Source organism: Megascapheus bottae, chromosome 12 (genome assembly GCF_031878675.1).
Source record: "Megascapheus bottae isolate mThoBot1 chromosome 12, mThoBot2.hap1, whole genome shotgun sequence".
Taxonomy (NCBI): Eukaryota; Metazoa; Chordata; class Mammalia; order Rodentia; family Geomyidae; genus Megascapheus; species Megascapheus bottae.
Genome location: NC_143520.1, coordinates 21,213,280 through 21,235,075, shown reverse-complemented (window position 1 = coordinate 21,235,075; position 21,796 = coordinate 21,213,280). Strand labels below are relative to the sequence as shown.

Sequence of the window (21,796 nt, the reverse complement as noted above, 5' to 3'; positions counted from 1 at the left end):
ATAGTTTGCCAAACACAGTGGTAGACACCTCTAACTCCAGGACCTGTGAGACATAGACAGAATTAAGAGGGTTCTAGTCCAGGCTGGGAGATACAGAGAGTTCCTGGTCAATCTGGACTTCTTACCAAGATATTGTCTCAAAAAACAAAAACCAATACAAAATCAAAACACAACAACAAAAAGAAAAGAAAAGAATTAGAAAAAGTAAATCACATTGTATGGAAAGCTTGCATGGGAATCTCAGTCTCTCAACCTCTAAAATCAAGGTTTTATTGGCCATAGTTCTATGTAACTGTCTTAATGCAGAATGCATTCCTGTATAGCATCTATTTTAATCTTCAACTGACATGCTGCAATTATTCTCTTTTTTTCTGAATTGCCCATTAAAGGGCTATGTTAACAAAATTATTAGGCCTAGCTTTATACATAGAATGCTCTTCTGAGGGCAGAAGCCTACGCAGGAATAATTTGTGTTTGAATTAGGACATGTAGACTCTTCTAGCCACGTTGTAATATTCGATTTGTGACACTCTGGTTACAGTAACAGTATAAGCCAGGGAAATTAACAGATGTATTTACAAACTTTATTCTAACACAATTACTATCTTTAACCTTTGGTTTGTTTATGAAAGGTATCAAATTATGTCAAAGTTATACTCTGTTTTAGAAAAAAACCCCAAATTTATCAGGTAGTTTTCTTCTTGAAACACACACTTACTTCTGCTTTCTTACGAGCTTCCATAGCTTTCATAAGCATCATGTGTTGTCTTCTTCTCTCTCGTTCCTATTAGGCCAGATAAAATTAGGAGCATAACTCAACTAGAGTTAAAGTTTGAATTTCAAATGGAAAACAACAACAACAACAAAACAAAAACTCAATATAGCATGTTTAGCATTTATAGACAAGTCACAGTAAATACTAAATATAAGACAAGAATGGCCAGTCTGTGCATGTTTTAGTTCAGGTTTAGAAAGCAAATACAGAACAATCAAAAGCAAAAAGGTAAAGCAATGAACATGGAGACAGTGTAAACGGAAGCATACAAGATTTACTTATGGTCAGTTGTGATGCTCCTTCAAAAGCTGGCAGAACAAAAAGCATAATGGTTGGCTGGAACAGGTCAGTTACTTTACATCTGCTATTAGAAAAACCACAAATACTTACTAGAGCCAATTGAACTGAAAGCTGTATTACGCTTACATTTTAGATCAGGCAGAAATTGATCTATAATCATTTTCATGTCATGGTTTTGGAATTAGATTTATTTCAAATACAAAATTATTTTGAAAATCCAATAAGTCACCAACAAATTAGAAAGGTTTTTTTCTTTAAAGAGCATTTATAGCAATTTAAACTTAAACTAGCCTTGGTTCATGTACAAACACAAATGAATAGTGACATTCCTATTTACTGATGTCTGCCAATTGGTGCACTGTTTAAAGTGACAAAACATGCACCAGGGTCCAGTAGATATAATTTAAGGTGCAGAGTATGAAAATAAGATAAGGTTAATTTGGCAATTGAATTATTTTAAAGTTAAACAATAATTTTAGTTAAATATGATTAATTTTAAATAATTTTTAGTTTAAATATATTTGGTCCCTCAAAGGGATATTTCTAAAATTTGTCTGTAAAACAAGATCATATATTTCATATTCTCTCATCAAGCAAATTCAAAATTCCCATTACAGTCAATGGCAGTTTTGCATCTACGGTGATGGGAGAACATGGGCCATAATTGTCTAACTTTATTGTGATCCAAACTTTCCTTGTGACATCAGTAATACTCAGTTTTAGACATCAGCCTTCTTTAAGGCTAATATAATTTAATGAAAAAATCTTACAGACATATCATACTTCTTTATAGACAGACAAGCAGATGTATGCAATGCACTGTGCTGTAAAGCCATGCAGCAGTGTGTAATATGACAGCAGCCAGTGCTAGACTTTATGCATTGCTATGACAACCATATCACAACCAAATCACAATGCGGTGTTAGATGTACAAAGATAAACATACCCATACCATATCTAGTCTATGCCTCTCCAACTCCTGGTAGAAAGAGTTGGCACAGTATTATGAAACAGAAATCACAGAGTCAAAAAACCAATTTTTAACCCCCCAAAAGATACCATATACCAAAGCAAGGCAATAAATTGTATGTAAGATGAAGGAAAAATTTAAGCAGCAATTTCATCAGAAACTTTAAAGAAAACTAAAAATTTTTAAAGGTTATCCCCCAAATAATTTTAATCAAAATGATCAAGTAGAACTGTTGTGTAACTAACTTCATACAGACCTGGTGCTTCAGAAGGACAGCTTGTTGTCTTCTCATTTCTTTCTCCTTAAAAATAAGAAACTTTTAATACATGATTTTTAGGGATTATAGAGAATATACTTTTAAGTATTAAAAAGAATCCCTTTTCCTGAGACGCTGGTAGTCTCTATTAGGTTAAACCACACAAAATTGCCACTATTCAATCAATTTTTAACTTGTGAATGCAAAGTGAATTTGTTGTGGTTCTACCTCATACTTAATATATAAAAATTGTTATGATATAGTAAAAAGAATCTCTCCTGAGTAGATAATTCAAACAAAAAGTGAGCATATAATAAAATAATACACTATCAGCCACTTACTAAATTAATATTCATTACACTTAAGCTACTGAAGCATGTCAGATACAAATCACATATAAACTTTTAAATTTATTTTAGTTTAATTTAAATAAAATTAATGTTAATTTGATACTTTATGGTATAACTCAAATCCACCTGATTAGGACTCTTTCATTCTGAACATAAACTACCAAATATACTCTGTAATTAACAGCATTTATTTAATTTTTATGTGAAAAACAAAAGACTCTGGTGATTGTATTAAAAATTTTATACTGACCTATGAATAAGGGCACAATACCAAGGAGATGGGGGTTAGTGCAAAAAATTCTAGGATATTATGGTTTACTATTTTTATACAGTGTAGATGAAATGAAAAATGCAGGTTTGCATAAAATGGGTTGTTTGAATAAAAGAGTTTATGTTTAAAAGATAACAAACAGGGATGGGAGGTGAGGATGCCTAGTTAGAGCTTGTGGTTCACATGTGTGAGACCCAGAGTGCATCTGTAGCACCACCTGCCCTCCCAGCCCAAAGAGAAGATAACTGGTTTGGGGTTCTGTAAGGTATAGCTATGGTGCTATTTCTAGCAGCAGCAAGTTTGCTCAGCTATTCCCTTTTCAGTATTCAGTCAACTGAAATGGAAGGTAAGAGTATCTAGGGGTGGGATGGAACATCTTTCTTATACCTCATATCATAAAAATCAAAATCAAAACACTTTAATTTGTAGCCAAATAACAGTTGATAGAGTTTTATTTTTGTAGGCTTTTTTCTTTCAATTAATTTACTTTTTAAAACTGTATATTACAGGCTGGACTCAATCTCCAGATTGTCCCATTTTAGCCTCCAAATACCGGGATTATATTAACTACCATACCTGGTGTACACTTTGCACTTTTAATATATTAAAACAATTGTTGGACATTAACAAAGGGAGAGTTATATGGGGAGAATCAGGTTTTAGACACAGTTTGAAACATAAACATAAAGGACAAACAAAATAGTTTGGGCAAGGGTCATTCTTATCAAGCAAAACTTATATACAGGTGTTACATAATAGTTGCATTTCTAATTTGATATCTCATAGTTACAGAGCACAAAGTATTACATAAAACCTGTATAATAAAAAATGAAAATTATACGTACAATATAACATACAAATAAAAGCACACACACAAGTTGAATCTGCTAAATATATTTTCAAGTAGTTATTGTGAGGAAAGCTACATTGTTCACACAGTTGATAGTATATAATATAGTTTTTATTTTTAAAAAATAAAAACTCTTTAATTCTCATCTAAACTAACCTTTATTCGTTTCTCGGCTTCCAATAATTTGGCATTTGCCGCTTCTTCCTTCTTTTTCTTTTTAGCCTGTGCATGCAAAACAGGTCTCAAAGTCATGCAACAGCACCACTACAACTTGCAAATAATCTCAAGACTTGAAATGAAGCTACATGCCTTACGAGGTACAAAACAGTATGTGACATAGATACGGACATGTACAGATATCCCTCAGCCAACGCATTTAATAGAAAGTCATTTTCTTTCTACTTTACATATTAGCAGTAGGATATACAAAAATTCTAAATTCATTACTATATGACAAGTTTTCTCCTACAAAGTGCTAAAAATCAGAAGTAATTCAGTGTTTATGCTGTTTTATCTTCAATTTCAATCACAGAAAAATGATTGTTATTTATTGCCTTTTATCCTGACCATAGAAATAAAAATGTAATCTCTGTAAAATACAAAATTGATCTTAACCGGTGAACACTTAGTTTAAAACCAGTAATACATTTTGAAATGTACATTTCTACTTTATTTTAAATTTCTTTTAATACTTGACAATTTAGATAAAGATAGTCATGATTTGGCTATAACTATTAAATAATGAAACATTAAATCTAATTTTCTTCATATCTGTATAGTTTTAGTAGAATAGATATTTATGAATTTTAGGAATCATATTTTTACCATTAAGTCTATATTACCATCACTTATCATCTAGTACCTTTGTAAAACTGTCTAGTAAGTGGAAGTTTTCACATTTATTTGAAGTAGGTATGGGATCTGTATTTACTTCTAGAAGGAAAAAAAGTTACAGAAAAACATGGCTATCTGGAGGCTTCAGGTATTGGTATTTTATAAAGCAGAAGTTTCCTGAATAGTTGGAAGGTTTTAATGATTTTAAACATTAAAACTTTATTTTTTGAGTATTTTAGATGGAAATAATCTGGAGGCATATGCCTGGTTAAATGCAGAATACTAAGCATAATTTGGCCTTTCTTGATGATTCAGGGAAATCATTGTGAACACCAGTTGTTACACTGAATAATTTGATAAAGTTATGCCTTTGAACTCTTAAGGTGTTGAAAATTGCTTGCTATTCAACTAAAAGATTACAAACTCTTGCTAGGTATTGCATTTCTGTATATTCTAGCTAGAGGATTTCTCTGTTTTCTTGGCACTCTTCCCAATTACTTTGCCCTGTACATATGCCCTGTATCCCTAATTTTAGTCAGCTTGCAGGGTAAAAAAGGGATGCTGGAAATCAGAAAACGCAACTATTGAACATGCTTCTGCATTAAAATTTTAATTTTGTTTTTGGAATGTTTACTTTTATAAACACAATTTCTAGATTAAAAGAAAATATCTGACTGCAAGTTCTTCACTAAAAGTACTGGACAAGAGTTTTAGCATATGAACTGTTAGGACAACTGTACTGGCTGCTCAAAGGTTCCCATTCTTGTATTTTTTTCTGTTATCTCACTTCCTGGCATTTTATTGCTAGTATTAAAAAAGCTTGCTAAACAAGATTCAAAGAAAATATTAGTTTAGTAAGAATTTCTGATGGATATATTAATTTACATAGGTGAGAGAAAATTTTATTTTAAAATCTTGTATTATTTTAATTATGTTAAACTTAAGAATTGTACCTCTAGAATTTGCTGAGCTCGAAGTTCTTTTTCCATTCTGATTTGCTGTATCCTTTTAATTTTTTCCTGTAGGAAAAATTATTTTAGACAATAAAATAAACTAAGCGTCTAGAAAATCAACTGTAATCAAATAATTTAAGATATAAGCACAAAATTATCAAATGTCATTCATGCTGAATTCCAAACTTTACCTATTTTAAGGTCATATTATACTTTCATGTGTTAGATTTATATTTTATAAAATTTCTCATAATGCATAAAGTGCTAAACTAATATACATAAATCAGATTAAATCAAAGTTGATTAATTTTATATATCTTGAAAAAATTATTAGAACTATTGGCCATCACACACAAAAAATTCAAAATAAATAAAGGGCAGATAGATGGCAAAAAAAAAAGTATCTCCACAGTCAGAAATCATAAAGGCAATTCTTGGTTACTAACATCCATGAAATAATCTTAAGCTAATACAACCTACCTTTCCTCTACTGCTTCCCTTCCCCTCCCTCCCTTCCCAACCTTCCTCCTGCCCTTCCTTTCTTTTTCTGTGCTGGTCCTGAGGCTTGAACTTAGGGCCTGGCTGCTATCTCTGAAGAGCCTTTTTGTTCAAAGCTAGAGATCTATCACTTGAGCTACAGCCCTGCTTTTAGCTTTTTGGTGGTTAATTGAAGGACAATATCATGGATTTTCCTCTGGGCTGGCTTCAAACAAGATCTCAGATCTCAGTTTCCTGAATGCCTAGGATTGCAGGTGTAAGCACCAGAACCCAGCTTTAAACAAGCTCTTCTTATATAAAATATAATGCAGCATTTCTCACTTGGTCATGACCAAATACAAATTGCTTTGAAAAGCATAAAGTGAAATAATTATGGAATATTATTACTATTTCTTGTTTTAATTCTGAAATGTATTTCACATGTTGCAAAACAATGTCATTGCTTTGAAATACCATAGTAAGTCTATGAAAAAATAATGTACAACATTTTTAGATGGATTCAAGTTATAATCCCAAGAATTATTTACCTGATAAAAGTAGTATATGAAATATGTAAATTTAATTAACTAGCTATTGGTTGTTTATTGCAATTTAGTAGTCACTAAAATTTTGATAAGAATTATATGGTATGAGCACATAATTATTAACAAGTTCGTGTATAAATAGTTCCTTTTTAAAGCACAAAATTGGCATTGATGAAAATAAATTCATAATTCTTAAAACAAATAATCTGATTCAAATTGTAATTTCCCTAAGATTTTCAGAGCTGTATTTGATTCAATTTCAAGTATTTGTTTGGATTAGAATTTGAGATCTAAGAAAACATATTCCTCATGTAATATTTCAGCTCTTGACCTTCAAAGTAGTATATCCTCAAATAAGCAAAAGTCATCCATTGTTCTCTTGTGTTCACAGACAGGCAGAAAATCCTTGGTTAAACTAATCGAGGCTTAAGTATTCTCAATCTATCAAAATGTAAAAGTTTACTGTTATCTAGCCCTGGAAAGTCCATATTTAAACAAGGTCATTTATTCTATATATTTTTATTCTACACATAAGTAAAAGGCAGGGCATAAAATTAAAGCTTCCTATTCAAAAAGGAAAAATTCTGTAGCCTATGGCTATTTTATCAAACTTATTAGATATTGCCACGTAGATTTACATTTCAGAAATGAAACATTCTCTTAAGATCTTACAAGTGAAAACAGAAAGTCAGATTTATCAAGAACTAAATACTCTTTATGTGAGTCGTTGAAAGATTTAAATAAATTTCCTCCTTTAGAACGCACTCTACTTTTAAAGTAAAGCACTGTAATTACACCAAACCATTATATCCAAAATATAATACAGATGGATTTAGACTGTCTATTTTACTAGAGGTACCCATTTAATATGTTATTTTTGTGAATGACAGGTTGATTCAACATGTTAAATATAGACTTTGTTTAGACTTTGTATAGAGTGTTTTTTTATAATTCCTTAAGAAGTATCATTAATTGCTGGGCGTGGTGGCTCACACCTGTAATCTTAGCTACTCAGGAAGCTAAGATCTGAGGATCAAAGTTCAAAGCCAGCTGGGGCACAAAAGGACCTGAGACTCTTTTTAAAATTTATTTTTAATTTTTTATTGATTTTTTATTGTAATTAATAGAGGGGTTACAGTTATATACACCAGATAAAAGGAGCATTACTTAACACACATTGATACTCCTCATGTTTTTGTCCCGACTTCCCTCCCCCCACCACCTCCCCTGAGCGTCTTATCTCCATTTAATCTCTAGAAAATGGGAACTGGGGCTTGGCCCAAGAGTAGGGCAGTAGCCTTGAGCTGAAGAGCTCAGGGACAGTGTCCAGGCCAACTGAAAGACCCATGACTCCCTCCCCCTCACCAAAAAAAGTGTCATTAATTATCCAGATAAGGAACTAATTTTACTTCATAGAATTTTTACTAGTTTTTTTTTTTTCTCTTTGGCTTCTGTTTTAGTTAAAATAATGTATGTTGTCTGATCCTCATCATCTTCTTGTCCTGATCCTGGCAGTTTATCGAGGGAATTTCCTGCCGCTTGCTAAATTTCTTTTAGCACCTCTCAAGTTAAAACAAGTTTTGTTTCCCCTTTTCTAGGTAAGGCCTAAAAGCATGAAGCAGCTATAAAAAAAGAAACAAAAAACCCAAAAACAGACCATCTAATCTCTGTACTCCTTTAAGATTACAAAGGACCAAAGTTATTCAGGTGGTAAATAAGGCAAGATAGATATATGATGATATAAGAAAATCATATATCATTAAAAGTATTAAGAGGGCCAGACTCAGAAGTTGAAACTAAGACATCAACAAAAAATCATTGTGTCTCTTCTACCATATTTAATTTTAATATGTTATAGGATTAGGAGATATGAGGGGCTCTTTGAATCTGTCTTCTCATTAAAAACAAATCTAAACTTCTTCATGAATAGACAGAGATAGGAAAAAGGGCAGGTCTGGCAAATGAAAGTCTTAAAGATTATCTAAGTTTTGGTGGTCCTCACAAATCTTACCTATCCACAGTCACTGTCTAAGGAGTTGTAGTTGACCAATCTTAGATAATGTCCCAACTCAAAAAGTAGAAAAGCTACAAACAGGAACTGCCATTTTGAAACTGTAATTCTCACTTCCTTCATTAGGACAGAAACATGTGTCTTCCTCTATTTCTCCCTACATTAATCCTGTTATACTAAACACTTGTTATAACTAAAAAAGGAGCTGGGCTCCAATGGCTCACATGATTGAGATAAATCTGAGAATCAAGGTTCAGAGCCAGTCTAGACAAAAATCAAAACTCTTATTTCCAATTAACTGGCACAAAGCTGGAAAAGGAAAGTGTAGCTCACATGGTAGAGTGTTGGGCAAGAGGGAAAAAGGCAAGTGAAACCACAAGGCTCTGAATTCAAGCCTCAATACTGGGAAAAAATAAATAAATAAAGAAGGAAGGAGGTGAAATTATAACGAATGGAAAACATCAACTTTCTAAGCAAGGCCCAAAACCTTAGTGTGAAAAACAATTAAAATTGAGGCTGGGATATAGCCCAAGTGGCAGAAAGGCAAGCATGAGGTCCTGGGTTCATTGCCAAGTGACACACATGCAAATTAATAAGTAAGATATAAATCACAATGAAAGTACCATACATGAATATGCAGACCTTTTAAGTCAATGTTTTAGAAATCAGTTCTAATGACAAGACATACCTGTTGCTTCATAATTTTGATTTGTTCTTTTTGCTTTCTCTTCTCCTCTGCAGCCATTATTGCTATGACAAGAAATCAAAACATACATGATATCAGACAATAAAAAAAGGAGAGCTTCTCCAGAATTTCCTAACTCTTACTTTCCAAACTTATTTCACTTAAATCACCTACCTTGTTGTTTTTTAGCTTCTTTGGCAACCCGAGCCTGTTCTTGTTTTTGAAGTTTTCTCAAAAGTTTTATTTGTGCTGCTTGCCTGGCTATTTCTGCAAAACACAAAATTTCAAAGAATATTACTAACAACTTTACAATAACTGCGTAAAAGTGGTACTGCATCATCACAAAGGACATAATATTTATGAAAGCTGTCTAAGGAAGAAATGATAGTACAAAATGTCATATTTATTTCCTTTAGAAATGGCCAATTTAATGAGGTATAGTGGCTCATGTCTGTAATCCCAGCAACTTGACAGGGTGATTGTGAGTTTGAAGCCCCTTGCGGCTATTTAGGTAAGATCTTGTCTCCAAAAGAAAAGCAAAGTAATTGCCCAAATATTTATTCAAATATGATCAAAAGAGTAGCTATATAAAAGTCCTGTCTCTTAATACTCATGACAGAGGTTCAACTAAACACATTTTCACATTTCAAGAAACCTTCAGTAAGTAGAGAACTAACTACAAATAACTAAGAATAATATTTTAAATAGAATTTTTGTTTTAATCATGTGTGTACACACACACATGAGAGAAGACAGAGAGAGAGGGAAAGAGACAGAGGGACACTGAGATTTGAACTCAAAGCCTTGGCCTGCTAGTCAGGCTTTCTACAGCGGAACCACTGTATCTAGCCCTAGCTTCATTTTAAAATTAAAAGGGAAAACAAACAAACAAAAAACAAGAACAAAACTAGACTACGTGCAAAAAAAGAGACAGATCTTTAAAAAAGCAGAGTCCTACTGCCTAACCTATATTTCAAAATGATATTTCATCTTTGGAGAAATTCTTGATTCCAGCGGTATTTTCCCTTGTAAGGAAGTGATCTAAATCTCTCAAAGTAAAAAGAATGCAGAATGTCAGATGAGTTTTAGGGGCAATATAGTTCTCATAATTTCCCAGGACAAATATATGAACATGAAAACAGAGCAACTTAATAGTCCAAATTTTTCATTCACTCTTCCTTTGACCACTTACAATGGATTTGTAATATTTCCCATCAAGGAGAAGACATTTTTTTGTCCCCTGATTTTGAATATGGCCGCATTATCTTTATAGTCAAGATATTAGCAGCTGTAATGAAAAGCTTAGTAATGTATGTGCATTCTCTGTCCCTAGGCCTTCCCAAATACTAAAGGAGACACTGAGGCTAGGCTGCTAGAGATTGAGACACATGCACTCAATTGACCCCACACATTTGCACAAGCCCAGCCAAGATAAGTAAAGCTGCCTGGTAACTCCACAGCTGAATCCATCTGCACAGATGATAAGTGCATTGAGGCTTGCTATCATCCTTTACCCAGTGTTACCGTGGGAATGTAACACTCGACAGAGAAGTCAAGTAATATCATTGCTTTCCTTTGCTGGCAGCCTTGGTCTGAATAATTCTAACTGAAAAAGCAGAAAATTATACTACCACTCAAGAAATCATTTCAGAGATTATCACTTTACAGCATGCAGAGTTTTAAACTTTATAGGTGATCAAGAGTATAAGAAGCCTAAAAACTGTATCTTTTAAAAACAAGTGTGTATTTCAATCGCTTATGGAATATAGGCACACTGTGTTAAATTGACATGATCTTACTTTTCACAACTACGTCATAAAATAAGTTACATTATGTCTAGTATACAAGTAAAATACATGAAGCTCACAGAAGTTTAAAAGAAAAGCCACAATATAATCCCATATTTTTCTCACTCCATAGTCTATAGGCTACCATCTCTATAAAACCTTGAGCAATATTTTATTTATTTATCTAGTCACTCGTGAGGCTTGAACTCTGGGCCTGGGCACTGCCCCTGAGCTCTTCAGCTTAAGGCTACCACCCAACCCTTAGAGCCACAGTGGTTAATTGGAGATAAGAGTCTCAAGGTCTTTAGTGCCAAGGCTGGCTTTGAACGGCGAGCCTCAGATTTCAGCCTCCTGAGTAGCTAGGATTACAGGAGTGAACCACCATGCCCAGATCTTAAGCAATATTTTAATGCTGCATATTTGCTAAAATCTTAAGACGTTTTCGACACAAGGGTCATTTTCTATCCAGATTTTTTTTAAAGGATAGAGGGCATTAGATGTTCTTTTATTTTTTGACAGTCTCATTTTGTAGCCAAGGATGACGTTGAACTCATGATTATCTTGCCTCTATCTTTCAAGTGTTGGAATTAAAGGCAAGCATTACTACCATCCTTGCCAAAAGGGCTTAATTTTACCTACTAAACTGAATGTGTTCATGAAAATAAAATGGAAGTTGATGCTATAGTATATTTTTAACTTGAAATAATTTTCAGTATACAGAGATTATGCATATATAAAAATCTTCTTGGTCACACAAGATCTGTATGCTAAATAGTTTAGAAATAAAAATCTATAAAGTGGCATGCAGATTCAGCAATTAACATACATGGATAATGTCATTCTCATCTAAAAATGTCAGGAATCCTTCTATGAAGGATCCCTTCTTTTTTTTAAGGTGTGAAGATGTGTTAAATGATTAGAAAAAGAATTCCTAGAAAATATGACCTACATATGATCTTTGCTCCAAGCTAAATTCTTTTTTTTTTTTTTTTTTTTTTTGCCAGTCCTGGGCTTGAGCTCAGGGCATGAGCACTGTCCTTGGACTTTCTCAAGGCTAGAGCTCTACCACTTGAGCCTCAGCACCACTTCTGGCTTTTTTTTCTATGTATGTGGTACCAAGGAATCGAACCTGGGCCTTCATGCATGCTAGGCAAGCGCTCTACCACTAGGCCAAACTCCTGGCCCCCAGGCTAAATTCTTAATGCATTTCATGGCATTTCCAGCACTATGGCATAGGAAATGGACACATGCTATTAGATGTTTTGGAAAATTTGAAATCTTAACATTATCAATCATTTAATGAGCAGGTTTATTTATCATATTTATCATATCCAAACCTCGTTGAATATTTATCATATCCAATCCTTGTTGGATGTTTGAATCTAGATTTTCTTAGAAATTAGTGCCCTCATTTCACAAAGTTTGGGTATACACTCCAATCTTGCACTTATCTCACTCTGAGCCACTTTCCAAATACAAAATTTCAGTCTAGTTGAGTCCTAGAATCCTTGAAATCATCTTTAACTGTTAGAAATAAATATTTTTGTATAGTAATTCATTCTTGTTCTTTCCACAAGAAAAAAAATGCAAAAAATTCTGATCTACTTGTAAGTATGAATACTATTTATTGTTAAATATTTACTATTTTTTGTCGTTTAAAGTGAACTGAGCGTATTTAAAAGTTGAAGTGAAAGTGAAAGAAAAAAAAAGAATTAGCAGACTCTCCAAGTGAGGGAAGGGGACTACCCAGCCAGGTAGAAATCCTTGGCTTCTTTGTCTGGTGCCCCTATTTTCCAACATTTACTATTTATATGTTTGCAGGAAAAAATTTATGTAAGGTGAAAAGATAACAAAATATCCAGTGTAACCAATTAAAAGTACCCAGATCCTGAGTTCAAATCCCAGGACAGACGTAGGGAAAGAAGGGAGAAAGGAAGGGAGGGAGAAAAGGAGGGAGACAAAATAGAAAATACTTCAAGAATGTAAACTTACATGTTAGGCAGTTAACTAATATGCTATTAGTTAATGTATTAATTTGTGCAATATTTTTGAAGACTATATTTGCCTGCTATATACCAAAATTGGAAATGCTTCAGGAAATGCATTTGTGCTATAACTTAGCTGCATGTGACATTTTTGCATTATACAATACCTTCGTAATACCAAAGATTCATAAATAGCTTAGTCATCAAAAAGATAAAATTGTTGATGTACAGTAAAGGCACACATAACATTAGTAACTGCTCAGCCAGTAAAAGACTAACTGCACTGAGGAGTGAAAATGAGGTATTTTTACATGTTGTTATTGTACAGAAATTAATAGCCATTTTGTTTTAGAAGCATTAAACTAAATATTTTTCCATTTGTATAGCAGTAAACATACTGTATTAAATATGAAAGGTCTTACATGGATTTGATTCAGAGACTACTAAAGTACTCTCTGAATAATTAAAAGACAACAACAAAAAGTGTTCTGCTTTACGAGATTTTATTTTTATATTAGTTGTAAAATAGAAACAAAAGCAGTATTAACCACTGGTGGCTCAAGCCTAGAATCCTAGCTACTAAAAAGGCTAATATCCAAGGATTGCAATTAGAAGCCAACCCAGGTATATAAAACTCTGAAATTCTTTTCTCCAATTAAGTAGCAAAAAAAACCAGAACTAGAACTGGGACCCAAATGATAACAAGCCAGCTATGAACAAGACGGGGCTTGAGTTCAAGTATGGCACAACAAATAAAAATATGAACAAAATCAAAGCAGTAACAAAGAATTTAATAGGATGATGGCATTTACATGAATAGAAATTAAACATTTTAGGCATTTCTTCCAGATTTTAGTGCTTACAGAGAAAATTTACAAAGCAAACAAAAACTCCTGCAAATTCCTTTAGTCTTTAGGTCATTTCCTCATTCCAAACCTTGATTTTAAATCATCACATAGCTACACATAATATATGCCTGCAAGTATAAGACATCAAATACAGGTGATATATTCAGATAGCCTTCTCACATACTAGTAACTAAAACTGCATAGCAGAACTGTTTTCATTTTCCATAGCCTGTGCCACACGGAGTGGCTTCATGATAAAGTATATATACACTCTGAAAATGTTTACATATCTAGACATTTGGAGAACCCAAACTAAAAGACCAGGGTTACTTACCAGTAATTGGAGTTCTCTGACTGAAAATTTACTCCAGAGATCCACATATTTTGTAGTTATTCCCATGTACCACCTCAAGGAATCGGGAGCTGTTAAAAGGAGAATTTCCAGAAGGTTGGCACGACCTTAAGGCATGTGCCAAGTGCTGGTTGATTCCCTTTCTGTGCAAGACTTAACAGCTTAACACCCACCTTTGTAATTCTCAACACACAGGGTAGGATGTATTTGTAAGTATGGCTCTTGATAGAAGATTACCTAATCAAAGAACTCCAGTTACCAGTGGGACTCCTTATTTTAGTCTACTTTCTCATTTATTCAACACAAATATCTACCTTTTAGAAACTGATAGCAATGTCCAGATCGCCAGTATAAAATACATCACATTTCTTACCTTGAGCTTGCAGTTTTCTTAGTAGTTTGGCATCTGTGTTATCCAGGAATTCAGCATTGCCAACATTAGGAGGTCGACCCTTCCGACGTTTCATCCTGGATTCCTCTCGTGCTCTCTGTCTATCCGGATTTGGTGGTCTTCCCCTGCGGCCTTCCATTGCCCTGATCCGAGGAATGACATCCTCTTCTTTCAAAAGACACCACTGCATTCCCTTTATCAATATTTAAGAGAAACAACATTACAAATAATTAAAAATGAGGCCAGTATGTGAGAATATTCTTGGTAAAATCAGGTATCTTGACATTTATAAAGCTGATAGAAACTTCAGAGATTTAGTTTTTCAGTTAGGTTTATCATAGCCTTTGGTATATCTTTAGCACTCTTAAGTAGCTTGCACTATAATTAAATGTATATAGAGAGATGAATCCATATGAAAAGTATATTAACAAAATAGGAGGTAGATATTTGAAAACATTAATTATGTGCTGACCATTTAGGGATTTTCTTCTGGATTACCAATTCAACCAAATATCGGGCTATTCAAATAAGAGACAAATGTTCCTCTTTATAGATATGTTATAGCTAATAAATAAAAACAGAGTTACACTATCAGCATTTTGCCTCAGGAATGGCAGAAAAAAATAATTAATAGAAAAGGTCAATGTGCTCTATGAGGTTGCTGCCAGTCAATCTTGGGATACTGCTTTATTGTAAACTTTTTTTTTAATAAGAAGTACTCTGTAATAAAATAATAAAAGGCAGAGTAAATATATACCAATAATATAAACATATAGGATCACCATCAAGTATCACATACTATACAATTGAATGTTTCATAGTGGCACATGACTCTGTCAGTGCAGACTTGTTATTACAAGAAGAAGGTGCAGTTTTATGATGCTGTATGATGCTACTATGGCTAGAAGGCCACTAGGTGAAAGGGCTTTTTCAGCTCCATAATAATCTTCTGGATCACTCAAATGGGATCACTCAAATGGGTTGTCCATAGATGATGGAAACTCTGTTATTTGGTGCATGAATATATATATATAGTATATATACATATATGTATATACACATATATATACATGTACACACACACACACACACACACACACACACACACACACACATATATTTGACAGTCCTGGGGCTTGAAATCAGGGCCTGGGTACTGTCCTTGGACACATTTTGCTCAAGGATAGCACTCTACCACTTTAGCTACAGCACTATTCTGGCTTTTTCTGTGTATGTGGTACCAAGGAATTCAATCCAGGGCTTCGTGCACACTAGATGCTCTACCACTAGGTTATGCTCCTGGCCCAGCATGATTATATGTAGTTTTTTTTTTTCCCCAGAGTACATTATTTATTGCATTTGTAATTCTTACTGTATAGGTGATGTTGATTATATATTTTTAATTAAAGAATTTATTAACATTGATTTTTACATCATATTTCAAATGACATGTTTAACAAACAAGTATTCAAGAAGGGAATCTCTATAGAGCATGATTGTATTTAAAGAACAATAATATTGTGGCTGTGTAGAAAACCAGAATCCTTATCTTTTATACAAAATTAAAATATTTGTAGATCTAAAATATGTATGTGATTTGCTTCAAGAAACCGTTTTAGGTGAAATGTAAATGGGGATATATGTAAGGTTATATATACTAAAGCAGAATATGAGTAGATGTAGTATCTTTTCTATTTTGCAGTTTCCTACTTCATATACTTTAATTTCACAACACTTCGTATTGATATGATAGTATTCACTACAACTGAAAGTATCTAGTCCAGGTCCTGAATTACAGAGGTTAAGCAAAAGCAATGAACATAAAAGGATCCAAACCTCACTACAATATATACTGCATGCTTCTGTCATAAGATGCTCTTACACTTTATCCGATATTGCTAAAATATCATTACCTTGGATAAGTGACTTATAACATTCAGCCTTGACAGCACAGTCATCAATGAGGACAAGGTCAAAATATTAATGCTTACAGTTCATATTTGCTAATAGTATTATCTATTCTTTCAATAAACTCTCTGCTAAAATAATTGTTGAAATTAATTCTGAGGAAAGGAAAAAAATCCTTAAAGAGTTTCAATGAATTGGGTCGATTTTCATATCAAATGGTTTTTTTGTTTTGTTTTGTTTTGGATTTTTTTGTGCCTGTCCTGGTACTTGAACTCAGATTCTAGGTGCTATCCCTGAGCATTTTTGCTCAAAGCTATTGCTCTACCACTTGAGCAACAGGCCCACTTTCAGCTTTTTTGAGTTGTTAATTGGAGATATGAGTGTCACAGACTTTCCAGCATGGGTTGGCTTTGAACATATTTCTCAGATTTCAGCCTCCTGAGTATCTAGGATTATAAATACGAGCCCCAAGCACCAACTTCAAATGCATTTTTAAGCCATTTACAACTTAGAAAATCATTAGGACAATTTTATCTTAGGGTAATTTGTTCACCAGCAAACAAAGCTTTTAACTTAGGTTTTCATTCTTTCTATTATGCTATTAGGCACCAAGGAGCATCTTGCACATAAATTGAAAAAATATAAAAATGACATTTTAACAATCAGAAAACTCAGTCTTTAAACAAGTCTACACTCAGTTTTTAAAGTTTTTTTTATTAATAGGTAAATTAATTTCTAACTAAGTTAATTTAAAAGCTTTGCAAACTTTTCATATCTAGATATAATTTTTATGTTTTTATTCGGCTAGGACCATATACTTGTGTCAACAAGAGCAATAGAGTGACACTTATTTATATTTTTGCCTTTGGCATTTAGAGAGTAAATACTTTCTAATTTTATATATTGGGTTAGATATACTATTTTCTAACCCTCAGATTTCAGAAAATGAGAAAAGGAAGGTTAGTGAAATCTGAAGCTAATATTAAAACTTAATAGAGTAGACAAAATAACTGAGTTAAGGACAGACAGGTTTTTTTCTCAGTAAACTTTTTTTGTAGAAGAAAATATAATTTATAGCGTTTAGTTCATGTATCATTAAATTTTTTTGAGTCAAAAATTATATATGCAGGGGCCAGGGGTGTGGCCTAGTGATAGAATGCTTGCCTAGCATGCAGGAAGACCCCGGTTCAATTCCTCAGTACCACATACATGGAAAAAAAACAATTATATATGCAAAAAGTTAGCTTTATTACATGAGGCCATTTGTTTCATTAACCCTGGAGCAGGGGAAAATGTTTACTAATTCTTTATCCTTAGTTTCTAAGACCTGAAACAGGAATCTTTCTTGGTGAAAATTTAAAAGTTGTGACTAGGAAGCGAAGGTGTGGCTGAAGTGGTAGAATACTTAACCTTCAGCAAAATGCTGAATTCAAGCCTCAGTGCCCACACATACATACCACTACCACCACCACCACCACCACCACCACCACCAAAACCAAATAAACAACGGGATGGTAAAGTATTAAGTTTGTTATATTATTATAATACTTCTTCCAGAATTTACTAATTTATACCTCACATGTTTAATTCAGAATACTAAAATGGTAACGAAGGTTAAAAAAGAGGTAAGTGAAAGTATATCGTAAGTATGCAATAGATTATTTTACACTTAATCATTTTTCTGGCTGTATTAAGTTTAAACACAGCACTATGATTATTAAACAAGTGTTTAAGCAATCTACTGCTAAGCCATACTTTCAGCACTGTAGTGTGTTATTACAAGTTTCTATTATTTAAATATTTGCTGGAAACCTATAGAAGGCACTGCATTCTGTAAAGGTAAGCTAGAGAGAAGCCCTTCCTTGAAAGGGACCGTGTGTGTGTGTGTGTGTGTGTGTGTGTGTGTGTGTGTGTGTGTGTGTGTGTGTGTGTGTGTGTGTGTGTGTGTGTGTGTTGGTCCTTGAGCTTCTTCTGTTTGAGGCTACTACCACTTATGGTCTTTTCTAAGTAGTTTGTTATTGATAAGAGTGTCACAAACTTTCCTGCCTGGGCTAGCTTCAAATCGCAACCCTCAGATCTTAGCCTCCTGAGTACCTAGGATTACAGGTGTGAGCCATCCATCAGGGACTGGCTTGGGAATATTTTTAACTAGGGCTAGAGCTATTATAATGCAGGTGACTCAAGAACAACAACACTATGAGTAGCTATGAGTTGAAGAAAGAATTTATAAATTAGGATAAGAAGTTGTCTTGATCATATAAAAATTATGAGGGTCTGAGTTAAAAGTAAGGTTCTGAGGGTAGGGGAATTATAGATGGAAAGAAAGGTCTTTTAGACCTCCTTCAATCTCTTTAGAAAGAAAATTCACTAGAATTAATGACTGGATGTGAAAGAGAATAGCCTGAATATAGGGCATTAAAGTTGTTCTGGGAATGGAAGGAAAACTGTAGAGAGGATTTTTTTTTTTCTGAACAAAGTTAAATAACACTATGTAGAACTATTGGGGAAAACTGATTTAAAAAGTAAAACAGAGCTTATTATGAATACATTTAAAAATGTTTTCAGCACTTAGAAAATTAAAAGAATAGATATAAAAAGTCAAATAATCTTTGAATTTCAACATTTTTATAATTCTTAATAAATGGCACTCTAACGAACAGTTGACATTTCAAGAGCAACTAGTCTGTTTTCACCTTTATTTTTTTTTGTTTGCTTGTTTTTTGCCAGTCCTGGGGCTTGTACTCAGGTCAGGACCTGGACACTATTTCTGAACTTCTTTTTCTGCTTCAGTCTAGCACCCTACCATTTGAGCCCCAGTGCCACTTGTTGTCTTTTCTGTTTGTGTGATACTGAGGAATCAAACCCAGGGTTTCATGCTTGCTAGGAAATCACTCTACCACTGAGCCACATTCACAGTGCTGCTTTCATCTTTCTTATGGACACTGAATTACCTGAGCATAGGACATTTCACAGAAAGGGAGTCCATTTGTGATGTATAAGTGGTATATTTAGGTCTTAATGAGATACGTTATTTATACACATTCTTGCATCAATTTTATAAGTTATATGATTTTTTCCTTTTGTTGTTTTTATTCTTATTCTTGTATCAATTTTGTAAGCTAAACAATCATTTCCATTTTTGGGGGGGGATTAGGGATGTTTATTGTCATTTATAAAATACAGAATAATTAACCACTATATCTGACATCAAAGAAGTAGGCAGCTACTTGGTTTATGACTGGGCAAGGCTAGACTGTGAGAGATATGGAGAGTGTCCTATTATATAAACAGCCTTCCTGTGTGCAATGTAACATATGTCTCTGGATTTATCTTTCTTTTAAAAATCATTAGATTCATGATTGCATATGATTTCGCCTAATTTCATAAATACTTCACTGGGAAAGTATTTCCTGCATTATTATTACTTGTGTATATGTTTGTTTATTCACTACTATATTTTCTAACAAAATAATCTGAACACATTTTCTTTTCAAGCTTTCTATTTACATATGATAGATATATACACACATATACATGTATATAAATATATAAACAATAGAACGTTCCTTGTGAAATCAGTTATATAACCAGTACCAAGATCAAGACAACAGTCCCTCCTCCCCAACATCTTTTTCCATGCCAAAACATAGATTAAACAAAGAAAAACTGTTCCTGAAGTCTAACAAAACAATGTTCCACTGACCAAATAAAAGATGACCTGTATATGTGTCACAAAAATTAAACCTTCAAGATTTTCCATGATTGATCTTTTTTTAATATGTTTTTCTTTTTTATTGTAATTAATAAAAGGGTTACATGATATTTGCCAGATAGAAGGTGCATTAATTCACATATATTGATACCCTTTCACATGTCTTGGTACCCATTACCCTCCCCCCATCCCCCACCCGTCTTGATTTTCCCCCCCTCCCTATCCAATTTCAAATAACCAAATACAAATAAATCCAATATATCAGATAACAAAGTGAGATACTGTAACAATATGAGATAACCAAGAGACAGCAAGAGATGAGAGATAACATAGTACATTAAGGACAACAATCATTCATTGTATGGCTTTTGTTTCACTATCCTGGAGGTCTTTTCAATTACCTTCATACTATATGGCCTTATGTATCAAGGTTTTGCTCTATTGCAAATCTCTGCTAGTAGAGCCCAAGGTTTCTACTGATTATGATAAATGAGTTTTTTATTTTTATATACCTGAAAACTGATTTGTTTTTGAAGAGAAGGAATTATATAAACAAACCTGGTAAACCAATATATCTGCAGTAACCGAACTGAGTGAACTATATGAAAAGTTACTGAGGATTTTTTATTAAGTGTTAGTATCATTAAGACTTTGCTGCAGTAATTTTCACTATAGACTTAAGACATCAAATGCTTGTTTTCCAAGTTAACATTTGGGACACCTTGAGTTTCTTAAATGTTTGATGCTAAATAACATTAAGATTATATAACAAATGAGTTCGCTCTGTTCTTACCTTTTCTGATTCCAGACCTATATATGGCTGTGGAATACATTCTAAAGAGGCATTAAGGTATTCATTGTATTTTGGATCATTTTGCAAACTGATTATTAACCAAATTGACATGTGGCTAAGTAATTTTCAGTAAATGTAGCTACAACTTTCTTTGTTTTTGAAAGTGAAATTTCAGAACATTTCCTAATAGTCCATTAAAAAAAACCCTTTGAGATAAACAACCCCAAACCTTTCAAACAGCATAAGGAAAATGGAATAGGTACTACAAAATCTTGTATAATGGGGCTTAGTGGTAGAGTGCTTGTCTAGCATGCACGAAGACCCAGGCTCAGTTTCTTGGTACCACATGCATAGAAAAAAGCTTGAAGTGGTGCTGAGGCTCAAGTGGTAGAGCTCTAGCCTTGAGAAAGTCCAAGGACAGTGCTCAGGCCCTGAGCTCAAGCCCAGGACTGGCCAAAAACAAAGCAAAACAAACAAAAAATAAACCCTGTATAACATATACATTTTGTTTTCAGGTTAGAGAATTAAAACAATAGTGTTCAGTTTTTCTAATACAGGATGCTAAATTATCCTGGTTATAAATCCTAGGGTTTGGCCAGAAAATATAGAATTTCACATGCTAAATCAAAACAACCTTAAGATTCCACCTCACCGCAGTGAGAATGGCCATTATGAAGAATATGAACAATAACAGACGCTGGTGGGGTTGTTGCCAAAAGAGAACTCTACTGCACTGTTGGTGG

The 21,796-nt window shown here is 33.5% G+C and overlaps 1 protein-coding gene across 5 annotated transcripts in view; it reads right to left on the bottom strand.

Annotated features, from left to right (window-relative positions):
- The window catches only part of Baz2b (bromodomain adjacent to zinc finger domain 2B), a 123,782-nt gene that overhangs the window by 45,489 nt on the left and 56,497 nt on the right, over positions 1 to 21,796 (bottom strand). For 2 of the 5 annotated variants that reach the window (XM_090342777.1, XM_090342776.1), the window contains exons 11-18: positions 14,623 to 14,833; positions 9,452 to 9,544; positions 9,281 to 9,342; positions 5,560 to 5,625; positions 3,929 to 3,994; positions 2,302 to 2,346; positions 2,028 to 2,054; positions 719 to 784 (exon numbers count right to left, since the gene is read on the bottom strand). In XM_090342777.1, coding sequence (XP_090198903.1) covers positions 719 to 784; positions 2,028 to 2,054; positions 2,302 to 2,346; positions 3,929 to 3,994; positions 5,560 to 5,625; positions 9,281 to 9,342; positions 9,452 to 9,544; positions 14,623 to 14,833 — 636 coding nt within the window. Of the gene's footprint in view, positions 1 to 718; positions 785 to 2,021; positions 2,055 to 2,301; positions 2,347 to 3,928; positions 3,995 to 5,559; positions 5,626 to 9,280; positions 9,343 to 9,451; positions 9,545 to 14,622; positions 14,834 to 21,796 lie in introns of all 5 variants that reach the window. The other 3 variants (XM_090342775.1, XM_090342778.1, XM_090342773.1) reach the window with 2 other exon arrangements.